At 43.5% G+C, this 18,929-nt stretch overlaps 1 protein-coding gene across 1 annotated transcript; it reads left to right on the forward strand.

Annotated features, from left to right (window-relative positions):
* The first annotated feature begins 6,909 nt into the window (after positions 1 to 6,909).
* Positions 6,910 to 13,489, forward strand: LOC310860951 (N-acetyllactosaminide beta-1,3-N-acetylglucosaminyltransferase 3-like). The gene is made up of 2 exons (XM_083768170.1): positions 6,910 to 7,032; positions 12,199 to 13,489. Exon 2 carries the CDS (start codon positions 12,209 to 12,211, stop codon positions 13,394 to 13,396), a length of 1,188 nt encoding a protein of 395 aa, XP_083624296.1. The 5' UTR covers positions 6,910 to 7,032; positions 12,199 to 12,208; the 3' UTR covers positions 13,397 to 13,489.
* The last annotated feature ends 5,440 nt before the right edge of the window (positions 13,490 to 18,929 follow it).

Below are 18,929 nucleotides of genomic sequence, written 5' to 3' on the forward strand. Positions count from 1 at the left end.
ACACGCTCGCACACGCGCGCACACACACACACACACACACACACACACACACACACACACACACACACACACACACACACAGTGACAAGCGTGACAATAGCCTGCCACAAATTGCAGTAGGCGGGGTGCTGTAGGGTATGGCTCCTTTATTTGTATAAATGTGTAACACATTTCAATGACAAGGCAGTTCAAAGTGCTTTACACAAAACATTATAAGCATTTAAACATTAATCACTTTCAACCTGTCATCTGATTTGGATTACTGGTGTAAATGGTCGCATTCTTGTTTTGCTGAAATGAACAGGAAGGTTCATTTCAACCATTGTCAGCCAGGGGACAAGTAAAGCTATAAACATAAATTGTCACGGTGAGTCAAAGGGTAGGACCCAAAACCCAAATGCAGGAATGTGCAAAGGTTCTTCAAAGCACAAAGCAGTAAACCGACAGTTCAGAGAACCAGGAACTCAGGTACAACACACGACACGGGACAAGGAAGTATGTTCTGACCTATGGTTCTGACAGTGGAGGGAGTGTGGAAAGAGTCCAGTCGTATAGGGAGCAGGGTAATTGCCGAAGTGTTCACAGGTGTGGAAGGGGCATGGCACTGTTGGGCTGGTGTGTGACAAAGACTGAGTCGGAATGGAGAGTGGGAGTGGCTGACATGGAAATGCAGACCAGGGGAACCAGGGAAACCATGACAAAATTGTATCCTAGGTCCAGTGCGTATACATTTGTTAACCAAATTTGACTGATCCATCAATGCTTGTTTTTAAATAGGATTTGTTTTATAGACTCAAACTCTGTAGTCCACCTTTTGTTGTTGCAGGGTCCAAAGGGTCTTTGTAGCCTACATTGAATATTTGAAATAAAACAATTACAATAACGGAATTGCAATGAATGCAATCTGTTTGTTTAGAGAATATAGTGTATAGTTCAGCCAGCCTCTGAAGAATCCTGGTGCACTGGTGTTCTGTACACTACAGATTCAAGTACACAGTTGTTCCTAATTGTTAATTAGTTGAATATAAACCTTTCAGAAATATTTTAGGTAAGGCCGTCTAACAATATGACATTTCTGCTCTGCTGTGGTTGGAGATGCCCTTTTAATTCAAAGTTCCATGTCCACAACACTTGGTAACCCTACTGGTAGGCTACTATAGGGTGTGGATTAAGCACAAGTCAGTCAAGCAAAACCATCTGCTAGCAGCACTTATATGGGCGAGACACCCATTATTCCTCAGAGATGGACCATGAAATATGAGCGTAATTAGATGGGAGAGGCGCAGACATCTCTCATGATGGAAAACATCACAAATGATGTCATCAGCCCCTGCATGACAACAGCCAGGGAGGGAGAGTGGCAGCAGCTTAGATAGGGTAAAGTAGAGAGGCTGGTTCGGTAACAAGACAACTCACCCCGTTTCTGTTTTCCTCCCAGAATGTTCCCCAGTGAGGGGTGGGAGATGCTGGACAGCAGACGACTGGACTTTGAATTTCTCTAACTATAAACTTTCATGACAGCAGACAGCCTAAGTACAAATATAATTTATGAAAAGCTACTACAGTGAAGTCTGTTCACAGAAGTTGTTGTAGGATATGTGGGGATTATCTGACGAGGTACCATTTGAGTGGGCAAAACCTTACATATACTAAATAATACTGAATAGTTTATAGGGTCAATATAAGTAAAATAATATAGCCTTTCCACAGGATTATCTTTTTATATTTTTCCAAAAAGAATACAAACAGCCAATAGCATATTACAAAGTTATCCCCCTCACTGGTGAAAATTCCGGGAGGAAAAACAGGCACGCACCGGGGTGAGTTATCCAGTATTCGCTGGTTCTACCCCTGCCCACCCAGTCCAAGTGTCCATGAGCAAGACACTTGACTTAACCCCTAAACTCACTGTTTCACGGACACATTTTTCTCAGTCATGAGTTTATTTATTTTTGTTTCCTATACATGTTAATTGTTATTTAAAGAAATAAATAACCAAAACAAAAGAAATCATGAATATAGAAACACATTTTCAAAAAGAATTTCATGAATCAAGAAATACAAATGTTTAAAGAAGTAGTGGAAAATAGCAGATCTACAAGCTCACAACGTGATGCTTCACGTCAGGTTGCAGTGAGCTTGATCTGCTATTTTCACTAGTTTGGTTCCAGGTCTTGAGCTAAAAACCATTGCTCCTAGTTAGGATGCAGGGGTAAATGCAGAGTAAAGATTGCAAATGTAGAGTGAACTGAGCTTTATATTTACTGATAGTAAATTAAGTAAACATAATGTTAACTCAGTCAGTAAATACTGCAGATCACGTCAGATTTGTTGATATAAAGTTCATTGGCTGGAGATGATTCATGTCCGCAATGTCAGATGACAAGACCAGTGTTGGCGGTCTCTCATTAGTCCAACGCCTAGATGATGAGGATGGCGTAGCGACGCAGAGTTCATCTTCCTTCGTTCAGTCATTGATGGCCATAGACCGGGAAAGCACAGAGGCTGCGTTGCCAGGCAACCTGTAGATAACTTCTTTCCCTGCACTAAGTTACTAGGCCAATTAGCCTGAGCTAACGTGTTAGGTTTCTGGTCTAGAGGGGCGCACGCCCTGATTGGATCTCATCGATCTGTCCGTCACCCCCGGCCCCTCCTCTCCCCCCTAGTGCAGCTCTACGTCACATCATTTGGAGCGACGCCCACCCGGAAGGGTTGACTCCCACTTTTAGACCAGTGCGGCCAATGCGTTCCTCCAGGCTTTCAATTTTTGCACCAACAAAAATGAAAGCCTGGTAAGACACCGCATGGAGACTGAACAAGATATTAAATGGGACAGATGAAAACATATTTTGGCCATAAACATGGATGACATGACATTAATGATGATAAGAGGAACAACGCTGTGTAAACAGGCAGTAGGCTAAGAGTAAAATTATGATATGGGAGAATAAGGTGACAATATGTTCAGGAGGATATGGGACATTGACCACTGGGCATTAGTTTGTAAACAGATAAGACATAATTATCTAGTACAGCATTCATTCCATGTGTTCATCTGACCCCCCCCCCCCATGCCAAAGCGCCAGCGCTCGCCTAACCGTCACCCAGCCGGATGCGTGCTAAAATGAATGATCAAATATCTAAATACTGACTTAAATACTAAATACTAACTTAAAAACTGTAAAATGAGCAGTTTTTTTTAAAAGTGAAATATCCCTTTAAATGTTGCATAATAATGTCTTAAATTACTGTACTGTACTGTAGTGTACCCTGGGTCCCTGGAACATCCACACTCCCATGGAACGTGCCCGCCGTCCAGGGTGCCGGACCGCTTCCGGCGAGCCACAGTCGAGAAATGACAGTTACCATGTGGGGGTCCGTGTAGGGGTCCCTGTAGGGGTCCCAGGAACGGCCCAGGGCTCGTACTGTAGTGTAGGCTGTCTGCGCCACTTTACTCTGTGCTGTACTCTATACTGGCCTGTCTGGCCATTTAGATGTTGCAGCTTTCCGTGCTCAGACATATAGACACAGAATACATATGGACGGACACACATAGCGCTGGAGTGGACTCAGTGGAGGCACCGCTCAAAGATAAAACCCGACATTCTGCATAATGAGTAGGCTAGTAGTAGGCCTACGGCTACCTACCGTACTTTTACATTTGGTAGTCCGCTTCGTTCGTAGGCCTATATTTTGATGCCAATATTTTTGTACTTACTCGAGTCAAGTAGCCTACATTTTAATAGGCTACTCAACAGATACTGTTCTGACTCCATATAGACTTGAGACTAGTATTTCTATTCGACATGTGCGTCAAAGTCACATCACATGCACATGTGCATGCAGGGTCACGTTTCGTGCAAGAAAAAATCACACCCGTGTGAACTGAGTGGTGCAACCCCCCCCCCCCCCCTCTCTCATTAGCAGGCAACAGTGCAGCACTATCCCTCTCTCCGTTTCTGGCACAACAGCGCCCCTACTGGTACTAATAGTCATACTGGTGCTCAGTCACATAGTTAGGTGCATGGGTGGGTGGGTTAACGACAACGTCACATAGGCGCATAGGCACGGACATTGCTGTTCCTTGGAGTGGTTGCACCACTCAAAAAGGTAATGCAATAGACACAGACCTCTGCTGTCACATTATTCGACGGGTCACCACATTGAGCGTAATGTATGTAATGGATGTCGTGGCCCATAGCACTTATACCCTACCCCCTTAGATAGCATTTCTGTAGACTTAGATAGCATCTGATACAGACAACAAATGCTCTGAACTTCTTAAATGCAAGTCCATGCTAGCCAAGCGCTTCGACAGTAATCTCCAAACCAAACTGTGCAACCTAAAAACCCAGTGTAACAAGCTAAGAAACGGTGTAATTGCCATGACCAAATCTGCCAAATGCAACTTTATCAATGATAAAGCAGAGGAAATCAAAAACAATCCTCGGGAACTCTGGAAGTTACTAAACAACCAACTAGGCTGTGGTCAGAAACTAAAAACCAGGTTTACTAACATAAACATCAAATCGAATAACACCCTCATCACTGACAAGCTTGATGTAGCCAACCACCTGAACATCTTCTTTACAAACATTGCAACAAAGCTGGTTAGCAAACTGCCCTCCCACTCTGGGCGTTTTGGTGTAGAGCACATCAAAGCCTTCTACAAAAACCTTGGTGTTTGTAAAGATGATTTCAAAATGGCAATGGTAACAACCGAGGAGGTACTTAAAAAACTGAGTGCCCTCCAACCCCACAAGGCCACTGGCCATGACAATATCCCCTCCAAATTTCTCAGAGACTCAGCCTTTTCCATAGCTCCAGTCATCACCCACATAGTTAACCTCTCCATCAAACAGGGACAGGTCCCCCAAGATTTTAAACTGGCCAAAGTAACCCCCTTGTACAAAAAAGGGAGTAAATTAGAACCCGGCAACTACCGCCCTATTTCTATTCTAAGCTCCATCTCGAAAGTGATGGAAAAAATTGTCTATGAACAGGTTGAAAAGTATCTTGCCACTAATAAATTGCTGTACGAGTTCCAATCTGGTTTCAGAACATCCCACTCCACTGACACTTGCCTCCTCTATTTGAGCGACCACATCAAACACGAGGTGGACGCTGGAAAATACTGCGGCATGGTCATGCTGGACCTCCAAAAGGCTTTTGACACCGTGAACCACTCCATACTGGTTAACAAGCTTAAAGCTATTGGTTTTGATAGCACATCAGTGAGCTGGATGCAATCCTACCTGGAGGGGAGAGAACAGATGGTGGAGGTGAACGGAACACTGTCCCCTCCCCTCCCAGTGAGCTGTGGCGTCCCACAAGGAAGCATACTAGGGCCTTTACTGTTCCTAATATATGTTAATGACATGACTTCAGCTTGTGACTGCAACTTGTTCCTGTTCGCAGATGACTCAGCACTGCTGGTCTCGGACAGGAACAAACTGCAGGTTGAAAAGACCCTCAGCTCTGAACTCGGTAGAATCTGCACCTGGCTCGCTGATAACAAACTATCCTTACACCTGGGAAAAACTGAATCCATCCTCTTCGGATCAAATAGTAATCTCAGCAAGGCAGATGGCTTCTTGGTTAGAGTGGGTGACAATATTATCACACGAAAAGATCAAATTACCTACCTAGGTTCCATCCTGGAGGCCAATCTTTCCGGTGATAAGATGGCCACCAACGTAATCAAAAAAGTCAATCAAAGAACAAGATTCCTTTACAGGATCTCCTCACTGGTCAGCAAAAACACCTTGAAGACCTTAACAGGAGCCCTCGTACAAGGTTTCTTTGACTATGCATCCACCTCTTGGTACCACAGCACCTCAAAGGCCCTTAAAACAAGGCTCCAGACCTCCCAAAACAAACTGGTCAGGCTCCTACTTGGCCTCACCCCCCGAACCCACCTCACCCCTGCCCACTTTGACAGGCTGGGATGGCTTAGGGTCGTCGACAGAGTACAGCATCTTGCAATGGGTCTGGTCCACAAGATTCGATACACCACCAAGATACCCATGTACCTGTCTAAATACTTCCTTAATGTAAACGAAGTCCACACCCACAACACCAGAGGGAGTGCAACAAACCATGTACAACCCAGATTCGGCACAAACAAGGGACTAAATTATTTTCGCTCCTATGCCACCAAAATGTGGAACGCCCTACCAACAGTCATTAAGACATGTGAATCCCTTGACTCCTTCAAAACCGCTCTCAAAGGGCACCTACGGATGGCTGCAATTCGAAACTGGCCTCTGTAAAATCTGAATCCCCCCCACCCCCCCCACCCCATTTTCCCTCACTGTATATTGTATCTTTTCCCTTTTTTGCTTCCCATATGATGAATTAGCTACATAGAAATGTCTATTTGTATGTCTCTAAATGTTTGTATGTCTTTAAATGTTTTGATGAATTGAACAATGTGGACCCTGTTGTAAACAAGTGTAATGCTTAATTGGGTCGTCCACTCACAGTTGACAGTCTTTGTATTGAGTTTGTGCTTAAAATGTACTGTAAATTCTACAAACTGTTAATAAATATTTCAATCAATCAATCAAAAACTTATAGCATGTTATGTAGACGGCACTATAATTGCATTGTATATAGTCATAGCACGCCATAGTACATATGTACTGTATAGCATAGTAGTATATATATATAGCTTATATGTATAGTCTCATAATATAGATATTCCACTGTTACTTTCTTAGCTTACGCATGTTTTATGATAAATGCTTTTGTGATGTATTCCCATGCTTTTGTTCCTGATTATTGTAAATCGCTCTGGATTAAGAGCGTCTGCTAAATGCCTAAATTGTAAATTGTAAATTGGCAGGAGGGAGAGCTCTACGCCGCTACCAAGCAACGCCCCCCGGCAGAGCAGAGCAGTGAGAGCACAGCACAGCTGCTCCGCATGCAGTGCAGACACACAGCAGAGAGAGAGGTGATCATGCTGACCACTTTATCAATAGACTTACAGAGGAACAGGACCTTTTTCTGCACCACAAAACATTGTTAACGGTAAGGACACTTTAATGGGATATAATCTGGTTTAGGCTGCCAGGAGGAATGTGTTCCAATTAGGCTCATTTGGAAAGGTATATAGGTGTCTAGGTGACGATGACGACAATTAATTTATTCTGTATAGCCTATAATGATCTACATAATGTCAGTCTATTTCTTAAGATTTAATATTGCTACGGCCGCGATTAACTTCAACAAAATATACCTATAGGCCTACTGTGTCTAATATTTAAAATATAAATTATGTCGCCATTCACATTCACGGCAAGAGAGAACCAGATCATGTAGCCTATATACTTCCCGTTTTCAACAGACATGCAGCTCCGCGAAAGTTGAATTTGAGCTTGGAGCCATGCATGTAGGTATCCTATAATAAGCCTAGGATATAATAATGTCCAATAATGTCATCACACTTACAATATTGTTGTGATTTCTGTTGGCCAACCATGTGTGGTGACTGCATGGTGAGTGGTGTTTAGTTGAGTCGCGTGCGCGCAGAACAAGATGACACCAGGCGGAACTATACCAAGTTATAACAAATAATATATGCAATACTATAGCCTATATACACATGACGTGACCAGAACAGAAGATGGACAAGAACAGAAAGTAGTTATCAGTTGATTTTGTCATGGCCGGCGTCACTTAATTAAAGTCCCATAATCATAATAATAACAAATAGCCCAATGTGAGACAGTAATGCCCGGTCGGTCACGCATGTGGCTGATATGGATCTCGTTAAGAATAGAATTTTTGGCTATATTTCAAATGACGATTGCAGAACTGACATGGTTTAGTGTGTGAATGACAAACGCTCAAGAGTAGGGGAGTAGGCAACGTCTGACATCCGATTTGACATTTCAGACGCCCATGCATGCGGTTTCCTACACGCATAGAATATACACCCACAGATGTCATCGTCGCCACTCCTAAACGTATTAAATAAATAAAAAAGGAAAGAAAAAAAAAGTAATTTGGCATTAAATTAAGTTTAATGTAGGTCATTTATAACCAATATCAACCATCTTATAAGATCTTATAATAATAATAAACATCACCACAACTTTACATGTGATCCAAATTTGTGTTCCCCCCCCCCCCCCCCCCAGATATCATATCATATACAGAAGCAGAATAGCCAATAGCCTACATAAAATGTAATTGAAAATACGAATAGTGAAATATTCAATGGCAAGCAGGAAACAGCCTGCATGGTATGGGTGAAACCAAATTGCCTTTGTGATGTAAATTTGATTGTGTGTGTGTGTGTGTGTGTGTGTGTGTGTGTGTGTGTGTGTGTGTGTGTGTGTGTGTGTGTGTGTGTGTGTGTGTGTGTGTGTGTGTGTGTGTGTGTGTGTGCACACTGACATTCGTATCAGACACAACATTTAGGCCTGCATGTTTGGCCTTCATCAGGTGACAAAATCAAATGTGGGACCCTTACAGTATATATGGTTTGTGGGTCACGTCACGTGACCCACAAGAAAACAAGGCAGGTATATAATTGTTACAAACACCATTCTGTGAAAATTATAGAAAAGAACCACCACATAACAAACAAGTGTTTAATAGTTAGTGTGGCATACACACGCATGCACGCACGCACACACACACACACACACACACACACACACACACACACACACACACACACACACACACACACACACAGTAGCACTTTACTCTGTCTAATCCTACTGTACATAATGCCAATTTTCTTCCTCAGACGTGAATGCATAATTTCATTTGTTGCCACCCTCCCATTGGCTCCGATTGCACACGCACGCACACACACAAAATCTTGTTTGTTCAGGTTATTAAAAGACAATACTCTGTGAAAGCCATGCTGTTAAACAAGTCCGCACTGTAAAATACCATAACTTCCTTATGCTGTTAAACAAGTCCGCACTGTAAAATACCATAACTTCCTTACAGTCTGTTTGGACTTTGGACAAACACGTCTACCTCCTCAGCTCACAGCGCGTCACTTTATGCTGCACTGCATGCTTGCAGATCTGATCTGAAAGTGTGTGCAAAAAAAGGATCCCTGGAACAATGGAACAACATATTTCGAGATGGGGTACAAATAGACTACATATAACTTTAGGTTCTCCTTGACACGAAAACGTTTTGAGCACCACATGTGTTTTTCAGAAAACTGGAGACCTAGCCTCAGGTCTTAATGGTGCATCTATATAGCACTTTTATCCAAAGTGCTTTATACATTGTGCATTACATTTACACACATTCATACACCGATGGGCGGAGGAAACCATGCAAGGCACCAACCTGCACATCGGGAGCAATCAGGGGTTCAGAGTCTTGCTCAAGGACACTTCGACACTAACTCTGGGGGAGCCCGGGATCGAAACTTGGAACCTCACTTAGTTGGAACCAAACCTTTTGGAGTTACTCTATAAATAATAATAAAGTCGGGCAATTACTTTAGTCTACAATACATCATCATCAAGCCAGTAGTTACAACAAGTATAGTCAAGTTAAAACGTTTGAGAACCACTGATCTAGACACCTCACTAATGACGAAATAGCAATTAAGCCTCTCATTTTACCTCATTCAGCAGCTATACCTGTATTACTAGACCAACTGGAAAACCGGGTGGGACGTTCTGGCACACTACTGGCTTCACTGGCAGATACTGATTTTTAGTCCTACTTAAAGGACAACTTTAGTTTTGTTTTCAACCAAGGTTCATGTTTTAGGTTATTAGAGAAACTAAAAGGTGAGTGTTCATTTTATTCCATTTGCTGCTTTCTTTCGTTTTAAGGATTTTAGCAGTTTTTGACAGGGAGGCGGGGGCATTCGAGCATGGGGCTAAATATGTATTTTTTTTTACAAAATGTTATGGCGATTTATTTTTTTATTATTTACTATAGTCCTAATAAACCCCAAGAAATTACATCTGGCCACAAAAGGATCACAGGATCTATTGAATGTGAAAAAACTGACATATTGAGCACACAGCCTTCCCCCAGTATAGGCTACCTTCACATTCAGTAGATCCTGTGATCTTCTGTGGCCAGATGTAATTTCCTGGTGTTTATTGGGACTATAGTAAACCATAAAAAAAGAAATCACAATAAAAGTGTAAAAAAAAATACATATTTAGCCCCATGCTCGAATGCCCTCGCCCCCCTGTCAAAAACAGCTAAAATCCCTAAAACGAAATATTTTACTTATAACAAACTAAAACATGAACCGTGGTTGAAAAAGACAGGGACTACTTTGTGCGGCCTGTAGGTAATTACAAACATGAGTGGACAAAAATGACATGTTTATTGCCCCAAGAAAACAGGACACCAACAGCCACATTAAGATAATGACACATTTTAAAGTCAGCATATACTAAACTCACTTCAAGGGAAAGGCTCGTTTAACTCAAGGACAGTCTAGTCTAGTGTGAGTGTTCAGGCGTACGCTGGGTGCAGATTCAGAAAATACATAGAAGGGGAATAAAATCTGCACTCTCAGTAATAGTGGTAGGCGCGTTTCGGCGCACAGGCCTTCGTCAGAATCGGAATTTTCTACATTTCTAAATTCCTACACAGACGAAGGCCTGCGCACCGAAACGTGCCCGTTTGGTTTTGCTGCTGCGGTTCCTACAACATTATTAAACTAGAAAAAGTGCTCCTCGGAGCACAGGTCTCCACCAGGGGCAGGTCAGGTTGTGGCCTCCTGGTGGCGCTATAATAGGCCAATGTGAAAAGGGTGCCATTTCTTCTTACACCTTGGATTTGATGATTTGAGGAATTTTGTTCTAAAAAATGTATTTTGCAAAACTCGCTATAACAGGCCAATGTGAAAAGGGTGGGATATATTCCTCAGCCTAGTAGGAAAGTCTGTGAAAGATTTCACGTAAATTGCACACTGCGTTCATGATTTGAGGCTTTTTATTCAAAACGGGCCAATCCTGCAAACTTTGAAAGCCAATGTTAGCCAATTAGGATGGAATATGAAATATCAGATCCGTCTTGAACACATGACTACTACTGTGTAACGATTTGCCGGAGCTTTGGACAGAATCTGGAGGAGTAATATATTTTAAAAGGTGTTTTACAAGGCGGCCTCCTGGTGGCTCTCAGGAAAGTTTGGGTCAGAGGTTCATCGTTGGCAGGGAGTGTGTGTGGAGACAAATATCAAGGACTACCTTGACTGCAATGCTCAGTTGTTGAACACTTGTGTAATGTTGAGCATTATTTTGTGTATTATATCTTGTAAGACCAGACACACTGGCGGAACAACATTGGGCCGGGCCGGGGTGTGTGAGACAGCACGACCGGGCCTCCCCGAACATGACTCCCAAGAGCACCCCCCCCCCGCGCGATCGTGAAAAGAAACATTTACGCTAACAGTCGCTGCAAATTTGAGCAGGCGTGCATGAACGAGAGAGGAGTTGTGTGTGTGAGGAGATGATCACAGTCACAGATAGAGGGAAAGTGTTATATTTTGCCTGTTATTTATGCTATATATTATTGATCGCGTCTGTGTCTGTGACATTGCGCAGCAGTGCACACACACGAGAGAGAGAGAGACGTAGAGAGAGAGAGAGAGAGAGAGACGTAGAGAGACGTAGAGAGAGAGAGCCTCTCTCTCTGGTGTCTGTCTGGTCCAGACAGACACACTGATACACATTGTAAGTTTCCCTTATTCGGTATTTGTTTGTCACTTTGAATTGCCTTCCCAAAGCCGGGTTTGTATTGAAACAGCCAACACTGTTGATCAAACATCAAACGTCATACAGTATATGTGACTGTACACTGTGACCATTTCATTTTCATATTTTGTCCATTGGCCTGATATCTGATCAGTGAGTGCATACAGTGAATGGCTGTTAGTAAACTGGTATTTACGTGTACACAGTACTGCACTTTTACACTGCAAATTGCACAGTGCACAAAGCACAGTACTGTACGATGCTGTACAAAGCTGCATTGCGTGGCTGCAGTGCGAACAGTTATTGAGTGTTATTGGGTTGATGAGTGGAATGCCTTCATGTGTCAAGTCAACCGCATATGGGAAAAGTAATCTGCGATCTGCGATCTCCGATCGCAGATTCATTATTTATTTTGGCGGAGCAGCCTTTTTCTGTGGTGAGTGTTTGTCATGCAGCATTGAGAACATTGTTTTGTCTGTCCCCATTGCAGAGCGTCGAGGATGAGATGGAAGCTGTGTTGCAGGGTGGAGCGCCTTGCCTTGGTGCTGCTGGGGGCGTTGTGCTTGATCCTCCTTCTCAAGAAAGAAGACACTGTCCAGGGCGTCCACCGGCATCTCGCCAAGTACGTCCAGGTGGGAACGGGAGGAGTGACGGCCGCTCCGACGAGGACGGAAGCGGACAACAGAACGGCAGCCGTCCATAGTACCTCCTCTCCGCCAACCTGCGAGAGGAACATGTCCATGGCCCACAACGTGACGGGCTTCGCCTCTCTTCCCGCGCACATCCAGGACTTCCTGTACTACCGCCACTGCCGTCACTTCCCACTGCTGCTGGACGTCCCCAACAAATGCGGGGGGGCGGAACGATCCGGGGACGTGTTCTTCTTGCTCGCCATTAAGAGCTCTCCGGGGAACTACGAGCGACGCGAGGTCCTGCGTAAGACCTGGGGCGAGGAGAGGATGGAGAGGGGCAAGCAGATCCGTAGGCTGTTCCTCGTGGGAACAACGGGCAGCGGGTATGAGCATAAGAGGCTGAATAGGATGCTACAACTGGAACAACGCGAGCACGGAGACATCTTGCAGTGGGACTTCAACGACTCCTTCTTCAACCTCACTCTGAAGCAGGTCCTCTTCCTGGAGTGGATGGACAGGAACTGTCCACACGTCCACTTCCTCCTCAACGGGGACGACGACATCTTCGCCAACACGGACAACATGGTGGAGTACCTCCTGAGCACCGTGAATGACAAGGAGGGCAGCGGCCAGCACCTCTTTGTCGGACACCTGATCTCTTACGTGGGTCCCATCCGGATACCAGCGAGCAAATACTACATCCCCGTTCAGGTGCAGGAGTCGGAATCCTACCCTCCGTATTGTGGCGGTGGGGGGTTCCTCCTGTCAGGATACACGGCCTCGGTCATATACGAAATGTCCAAGAGCATTATCCTGCTCCCCATTGACGATGTGTACATGGGAATGTGTTTGGCCAAAGCAGGGCTCAAACCTTATTCCCATATTGGTGTTAGGACTGCAGGACTAAACGTCCCCCCACGAAGTAAAGATCCATTACACCCCTGCTTTTACAGGGAGACTTTATTGGTACACAGGTTCATGCCGCCTCTGATATATGTCATGTGGCATGAAGCACACGACCCCAACATAAAATGTGGGATGGATTTCTCCTTTTAGGTATGCCTTAAGTCTAAATTTTACCGGTACATCATCAATTCCAGTGCCAGAGGGACATGTCAACATGTCCAGGTTTTACCAGAGAAAAAGTCAGGTTGTGCCCAGACGTTAGATGCCTATCTAATCATCTGTCTACTGCGAAACCAGTTGTTCCTGAAATGTAAATGATGAATGAATATTAATTTTTTGTTCTTTTTACTCATGTGGGGAGGTTAGGGTTAGGCATAGTGTTTTGTGGGGTTAGAAAAACCCATAGGGTGTGGGTTAGGGTTTTGTCAACATGCGACAGGCAACCTGTCATGTCACAATCAGACGTGTAGGGCCAGTAATAGACCTGTAAAATATGACTGGATGAACTAGGGGCCTCTGGAATTAATAATTTCTAGAATTACTTCTGTAGTGAATTGTATGGTACTGAGGGGAGGCACTTTCACTTACTTATCCTTGAACCGTGTGTGTGTGTGTGTGTGTGTGTGTGTGTGTGTGTGTGTGTGTGTGCGTGTGCGCGTGCGTGACAAACACATTTGCCAAATATACCGAACTATATGGATTGTGACTTTGTGAGATTGTAGATCAGATATTTTCCGAGGATATTTGATGGAAAGTAGTCCCCGGTGGACTCCGGTCAATGAAGTATAGGGTTTAAGTAGAATAAAAATGATGAGAGCAATTTAGACTGATTGTACTATGATATGACATGTTATGTTTTTGTTCTCATACCACCAGGCCTTTTCATATACTGTCTAAATGTGCCTTAGAATGATTGACAACATGGTCAGTTTTATGTGCTCTTAATGACTCTTAATGTTTCATAGATTTTTTTTAAATGTATTTATTTTTTACTGTGAGAGAATGTTTTATTTTTTTTCTTCAAAATACTGTAAGAAGAGACTACAAATCTGTAAAAAGACAATGACAGGATTCACAGGTTCGCTTCAAGCATGGACGACCACCATAACATCATGCGATTCTAAAACTGTCTTGACTCTCTGTGAAATATTTAAGTTAAAATGTATTATATGTAATATATATTTGTAATGTATATTTCTGTATGGGGTAGTTAGTTTATGGAGCAGGGAACATTTTCTGGTACAAATATTGTCGTCGTCCACGTCCATACTACTGATGGTTTAGGACGGTGAATGCTATTCGGACAAACTGTTCATGGTAGTTACTGTCTTGTAACCGAATAGTCCACACGTTTGATCCTCGCAAATGGTCAACATTCAAGTCTGGAGCCCTGTGTTGTCATAATACATGCGCAGAGAACCAGGCTGCACTGTTTTCTCCTCTTTCTGTCATTACTGCCAGTCTACCAGAGTGACATGTATCATCTAAAAATGGCATTGTATGTTTCTGAAAAAACCTGCAGGTAGACACAGACATGCACAAGATACACAGTAATGTAGTCAATGTATCGGTGTGCCATGCTGAAGGATCCTTGAGCAAGACACTCAGTCACTGTGCTGTACGTTATTGCTCTGCGAGAGTCCAAAAGGTCAAAGGCCAAAGACATTAAGGGCGCGTTCGGAAATAGCGCACCGAGCGCACTGTGCAATTATTGTAAGTCGCTCTGGATTAAGAGCGTCTGCTAAATGCCTAAATTGTAAATTGTAAACTAATAGGCGAGTGCGCTCCCGGTACGCATTTCCGAACGCACCCTACGCGAGGAGGGAAATGAGTGTCAGTGCTAGTGTTAAGATGTGGAACAAACATAAAGGTAGGAGCGCACACCAGTTAGTGGGGAGGTGCTGACCGCAGGAGATACAACTATGACTGAGAAAGGAAAGAGGCCGCACAGCTCGTAGTCACGATTTCTATTTTTCCAACGTTTCGGCAACAAGATGCCTTCTTCAGGGAATGGAAAGATACTAGTGTTACCATTCTGGGACGCATATTCTGCAACGAACATTCAGCCCAAACTAAAAAGCTGGACCAATGAGCTCACAGTACTGCTACATTCAGATGCTATTATTTCGGGGGATCATTTCTGCTGTGGTTTTACACAACAGAGCGGCTGGGAGACCGAAAGCAGACAAGAGGATATTGACATGCAACATGCATGGGTCATCATGAGGCCGATTTGAACCTCTTGAACTCCGTTTTTATAAGAGTGAATATAGATATAGCAGTGGTTCACTGAACGGGTTCTGTCGTGAGACAAGTGGAGGCGTGCCTTATTGCAATATTGCATGTATTGCAATAAGGCACGCTATGGACACACCTAGGCTATACAACACGTCAGAAAACACGCTGGCATGGAGACAAGGAAGCTAAAGAGGTTCTGGGAACCACATGCAACACGTTGCCTGCAAACCACACGGTTGGGGGCACATTTGAGTCATCCTTTGAAACACGTTCTATTGCCTGTCTTCTACTTAAGTTGCCAGTGTCACACAAACGGTTTCACCTATAATGACATGCCTGAAATACAGTAGGTTGGAAGCAGTTCACATGGGAATGAAGAAGGAATAGGCCGCAAACGCGTCCGTTGTCTGTCAGAGAGGTAAATATACAATGTGAAAAGGACATTTTGTGTGTGCTGGCTATTCCTTCATTCCCATTTGTACCTTTGTGCATTGCACCTATAAGTCATCTATCTAATGTGTTGCAGGCTTTCGCGCTATTCAGATTCTCTTTTTTTAAGTAGTTCATAAAAATGATGAACTTATTTTATTGAAATAAAATGTTCTCTTATTTGATAGAAACACTGCGTGTATGTATATTTGATTTCGTAAACATGTCAGTACCATTCTTGTGCCTTGTATATACTGTACACAGTATATACTTTTATGCACCTTATTGTCATTATTTTATTTAGCAGTGCAATTCGTACTGTATGGAATTCTGTCGGCTCCTTTATGCCTGGTGTAAACGTGTGATGGGACAATAAACTATTTTGATATTTACAGAATCATCTATTTATTGAAATTTATTGAAAATATTTCCAGCACAGGATGAAATCCTCTACGCCAGACTCACAACAGACATAAATACATATTAAAATTCACAAGTACATACATACATAAATACATTCGTATTATTATTATTTTTTACACTTTAAAACAAACCAAGTTCATGTGGACCCGCCCTCTTTGGTTTTTTCTTATATCTTATACATAATACACTTTAAAGTCCCGTATTTACCAGTCTATGACCTTACAAGCCAGCCCTATAGTTATACAAAAAACCTTTTGTTGACCAAAATCTGTCAAGCCTATTCTTAAAAGTATTAACTGAAGGAGCCTGGACCACTTCCTCCGGAAGTTTATTCCATGCTCTGACAGCTCTGAGTGTAAAGAAATTCTTTCTCTTTTCTGACTGACAATTTAGTGGTAAGAGTTTAAGAGAATTCCCTCTCAACTCATACCTGCTGTCCCAAGAATGGACAACAGGCTCGGCTGTAAAGTCATATATCTGGTGAACAAGTTTATATACCTCGATCATATCCCCTCTGTGCCTCCTATAAACTAACGTTGGTAACTGTAAGTGTCTTAACCTTTCTTCATAAGACCTTTCTTTCAACTATCTATGTGTTAACTATTTAAATTATTCTACATTTTGTATTCTGCATTTTTCCCAAAGAATGTTTATTATGGAGGATTTATTATGAGTTTGAACTGTTTTCGTTATTAAACAGTTACATGCATTGCAATGTAAGTTTGGGAATTCTGTGTCTTAAAGGGCCACTTCACCACTTTTCAACCCATCTTCATATAATAGGTCCTCACAAATAATCATGATAAAATGGCACGATTTTTTCTACTCAGTCTGTGTCTCATAGGAGGGCTGTGGGCAGTTTAGAAACCGTCTTCCAGTGACATCATCATTAGGCAGATTATTTCTTTACAAAAATGTTTTGATTTTCATTATCGTGAGAACGATGGCTTCCATTTTCGCATTGCAACTTTTCAGGACTAGAAAGCCTGCAGTTTCTATTAGCTTGTGTTCCCCATCGATGATGTCACTGGAAGACGGGTTCTGAACTGCCCACAGCCCGTCTATGAGACACAGACAAGAGTAGAAAAAAATGGCACCATTCATTAGTGAGGACCTATTATATGAAGATAGGTTGAAAAGTGGTCCTTTAATTGTGCAAGAGGTTTGATCTCTCCAATATCTACATGCTACTAGACAGAGAAACCGTCAGTGTTCATTTCAGGGGCATGATGAGGGTTTATATCATAGAGACCCCTCCCACGCGTGTGGCAGTGGAGAGAGACATCACCATGCCAGTCTATTTAGGGAAGGGGTTTCCCGTGACTGTTTCAGCGGGAGTCCCATAACAGACATTTGAGTGTCTCCAACGGAACCCAAACTTACAATACAACAATACTACATTATGAATGAACCATTTATCTATTTCAAACCATACCTATTTCAAAAGAGCCATGACGACGTGTTTGTGAGATTGGAGATGGTTATTTTTGCTTATTTTCGTATGTACAGCTATCGACATATAAGTGATATTTGTGATATAAGTGATACTTGCAGTTCGGGCAACTCGATTTGGGTAACTCGAAAGCAAACTCCACATGCCCCAACATTTTATTTACCTGCCATAGTGTCAACCCCTTACCCCTGTGTGGGATCGGTGGTTAGACTGGCATAGTGTCAACCCCTTACCCCTGTGTCGGATCGGTGGTTAGACTGGCATAGTGTCAACCCCTTACCCCTGTGTCGGATCGGTGGTTATAGACTGCCATAGTGTCAACCCCTTACCCCTGTGTCGGATCGGTGGTTAGACTGCCATAGTGTCAACCCCTTACCCCTGTGTTGGATCGGTGGTTAGACTGGCATAGTGTCAACCCCTTACCCCTGTGTGGGATCGGTGGTTAGACTGCCATAGTGTCAACCCCTTACCCCTGTGTCGGATCGGTGGTTAGACTGGCATAGTGTCAACCCCTTACCCCTGTGTGGGATCGGTGGTTAGACTGCCATAGTGTCAACCCCTTACCCCTGTGTCGGATCGGTGGTTAGACTGGCATAGTGTCAACCCCTTACCCCTGTGTCGGATCGGTGGTTAGACTGCCATAGTGTCAACCCCTTACGCCTGTGTCGGATCGGTGGTTAGACTGGCATAGTGTCAACCCCTTACCCCTGTGTGGGATCGGTGGTTAGACTGCCATAGTGTCAACCCCTTACCCCTGTGTCGGATCGGTGGTTAGACTGGCATAGTGTCAACCCCTTACCCCTGTGTGGGATCGGTGGTTAGACTGCCATAGTGTCAACCCCTTACCCCTGTGTCGGATCGGTGGTTAGACTGGCATAGTGTCAACCCCTTAACCCTGTGTGGGATCGGTGGTTAGACGGCCATAGTGTCAACCCCTTACCCCTGTGTCGGATCGGTGGTTAGACTGGCATAGTGACAACCCCTTACCCCTGTGTCGGATCGGTGGTTAGACTGGCATAGTGTCAACCCCTTACCCCTGTGTCGGATCGGTGGTTAGACTGGCATAGTGTCAACCCCTTACCCCTGTGTGGGATCGGTGGTTAGACTGGCATAGTGTCAACCCCTTACCCCTGTGTCGGA

The sequence above is a fragment of the Protomyctophum parallelum genome, assembly GCF_964188405.1.
Source record: "Protomyctophum parallelum genome assembly, chromosome: 6".
Classification (NCBI taxonomy): domain Eukaryota; kingdom Metazoa; phylum Chordata; class Actinopteri; order Myctophiformes; family Myctophidae; genus Protomyctophum; species Protomyctophum parallelum.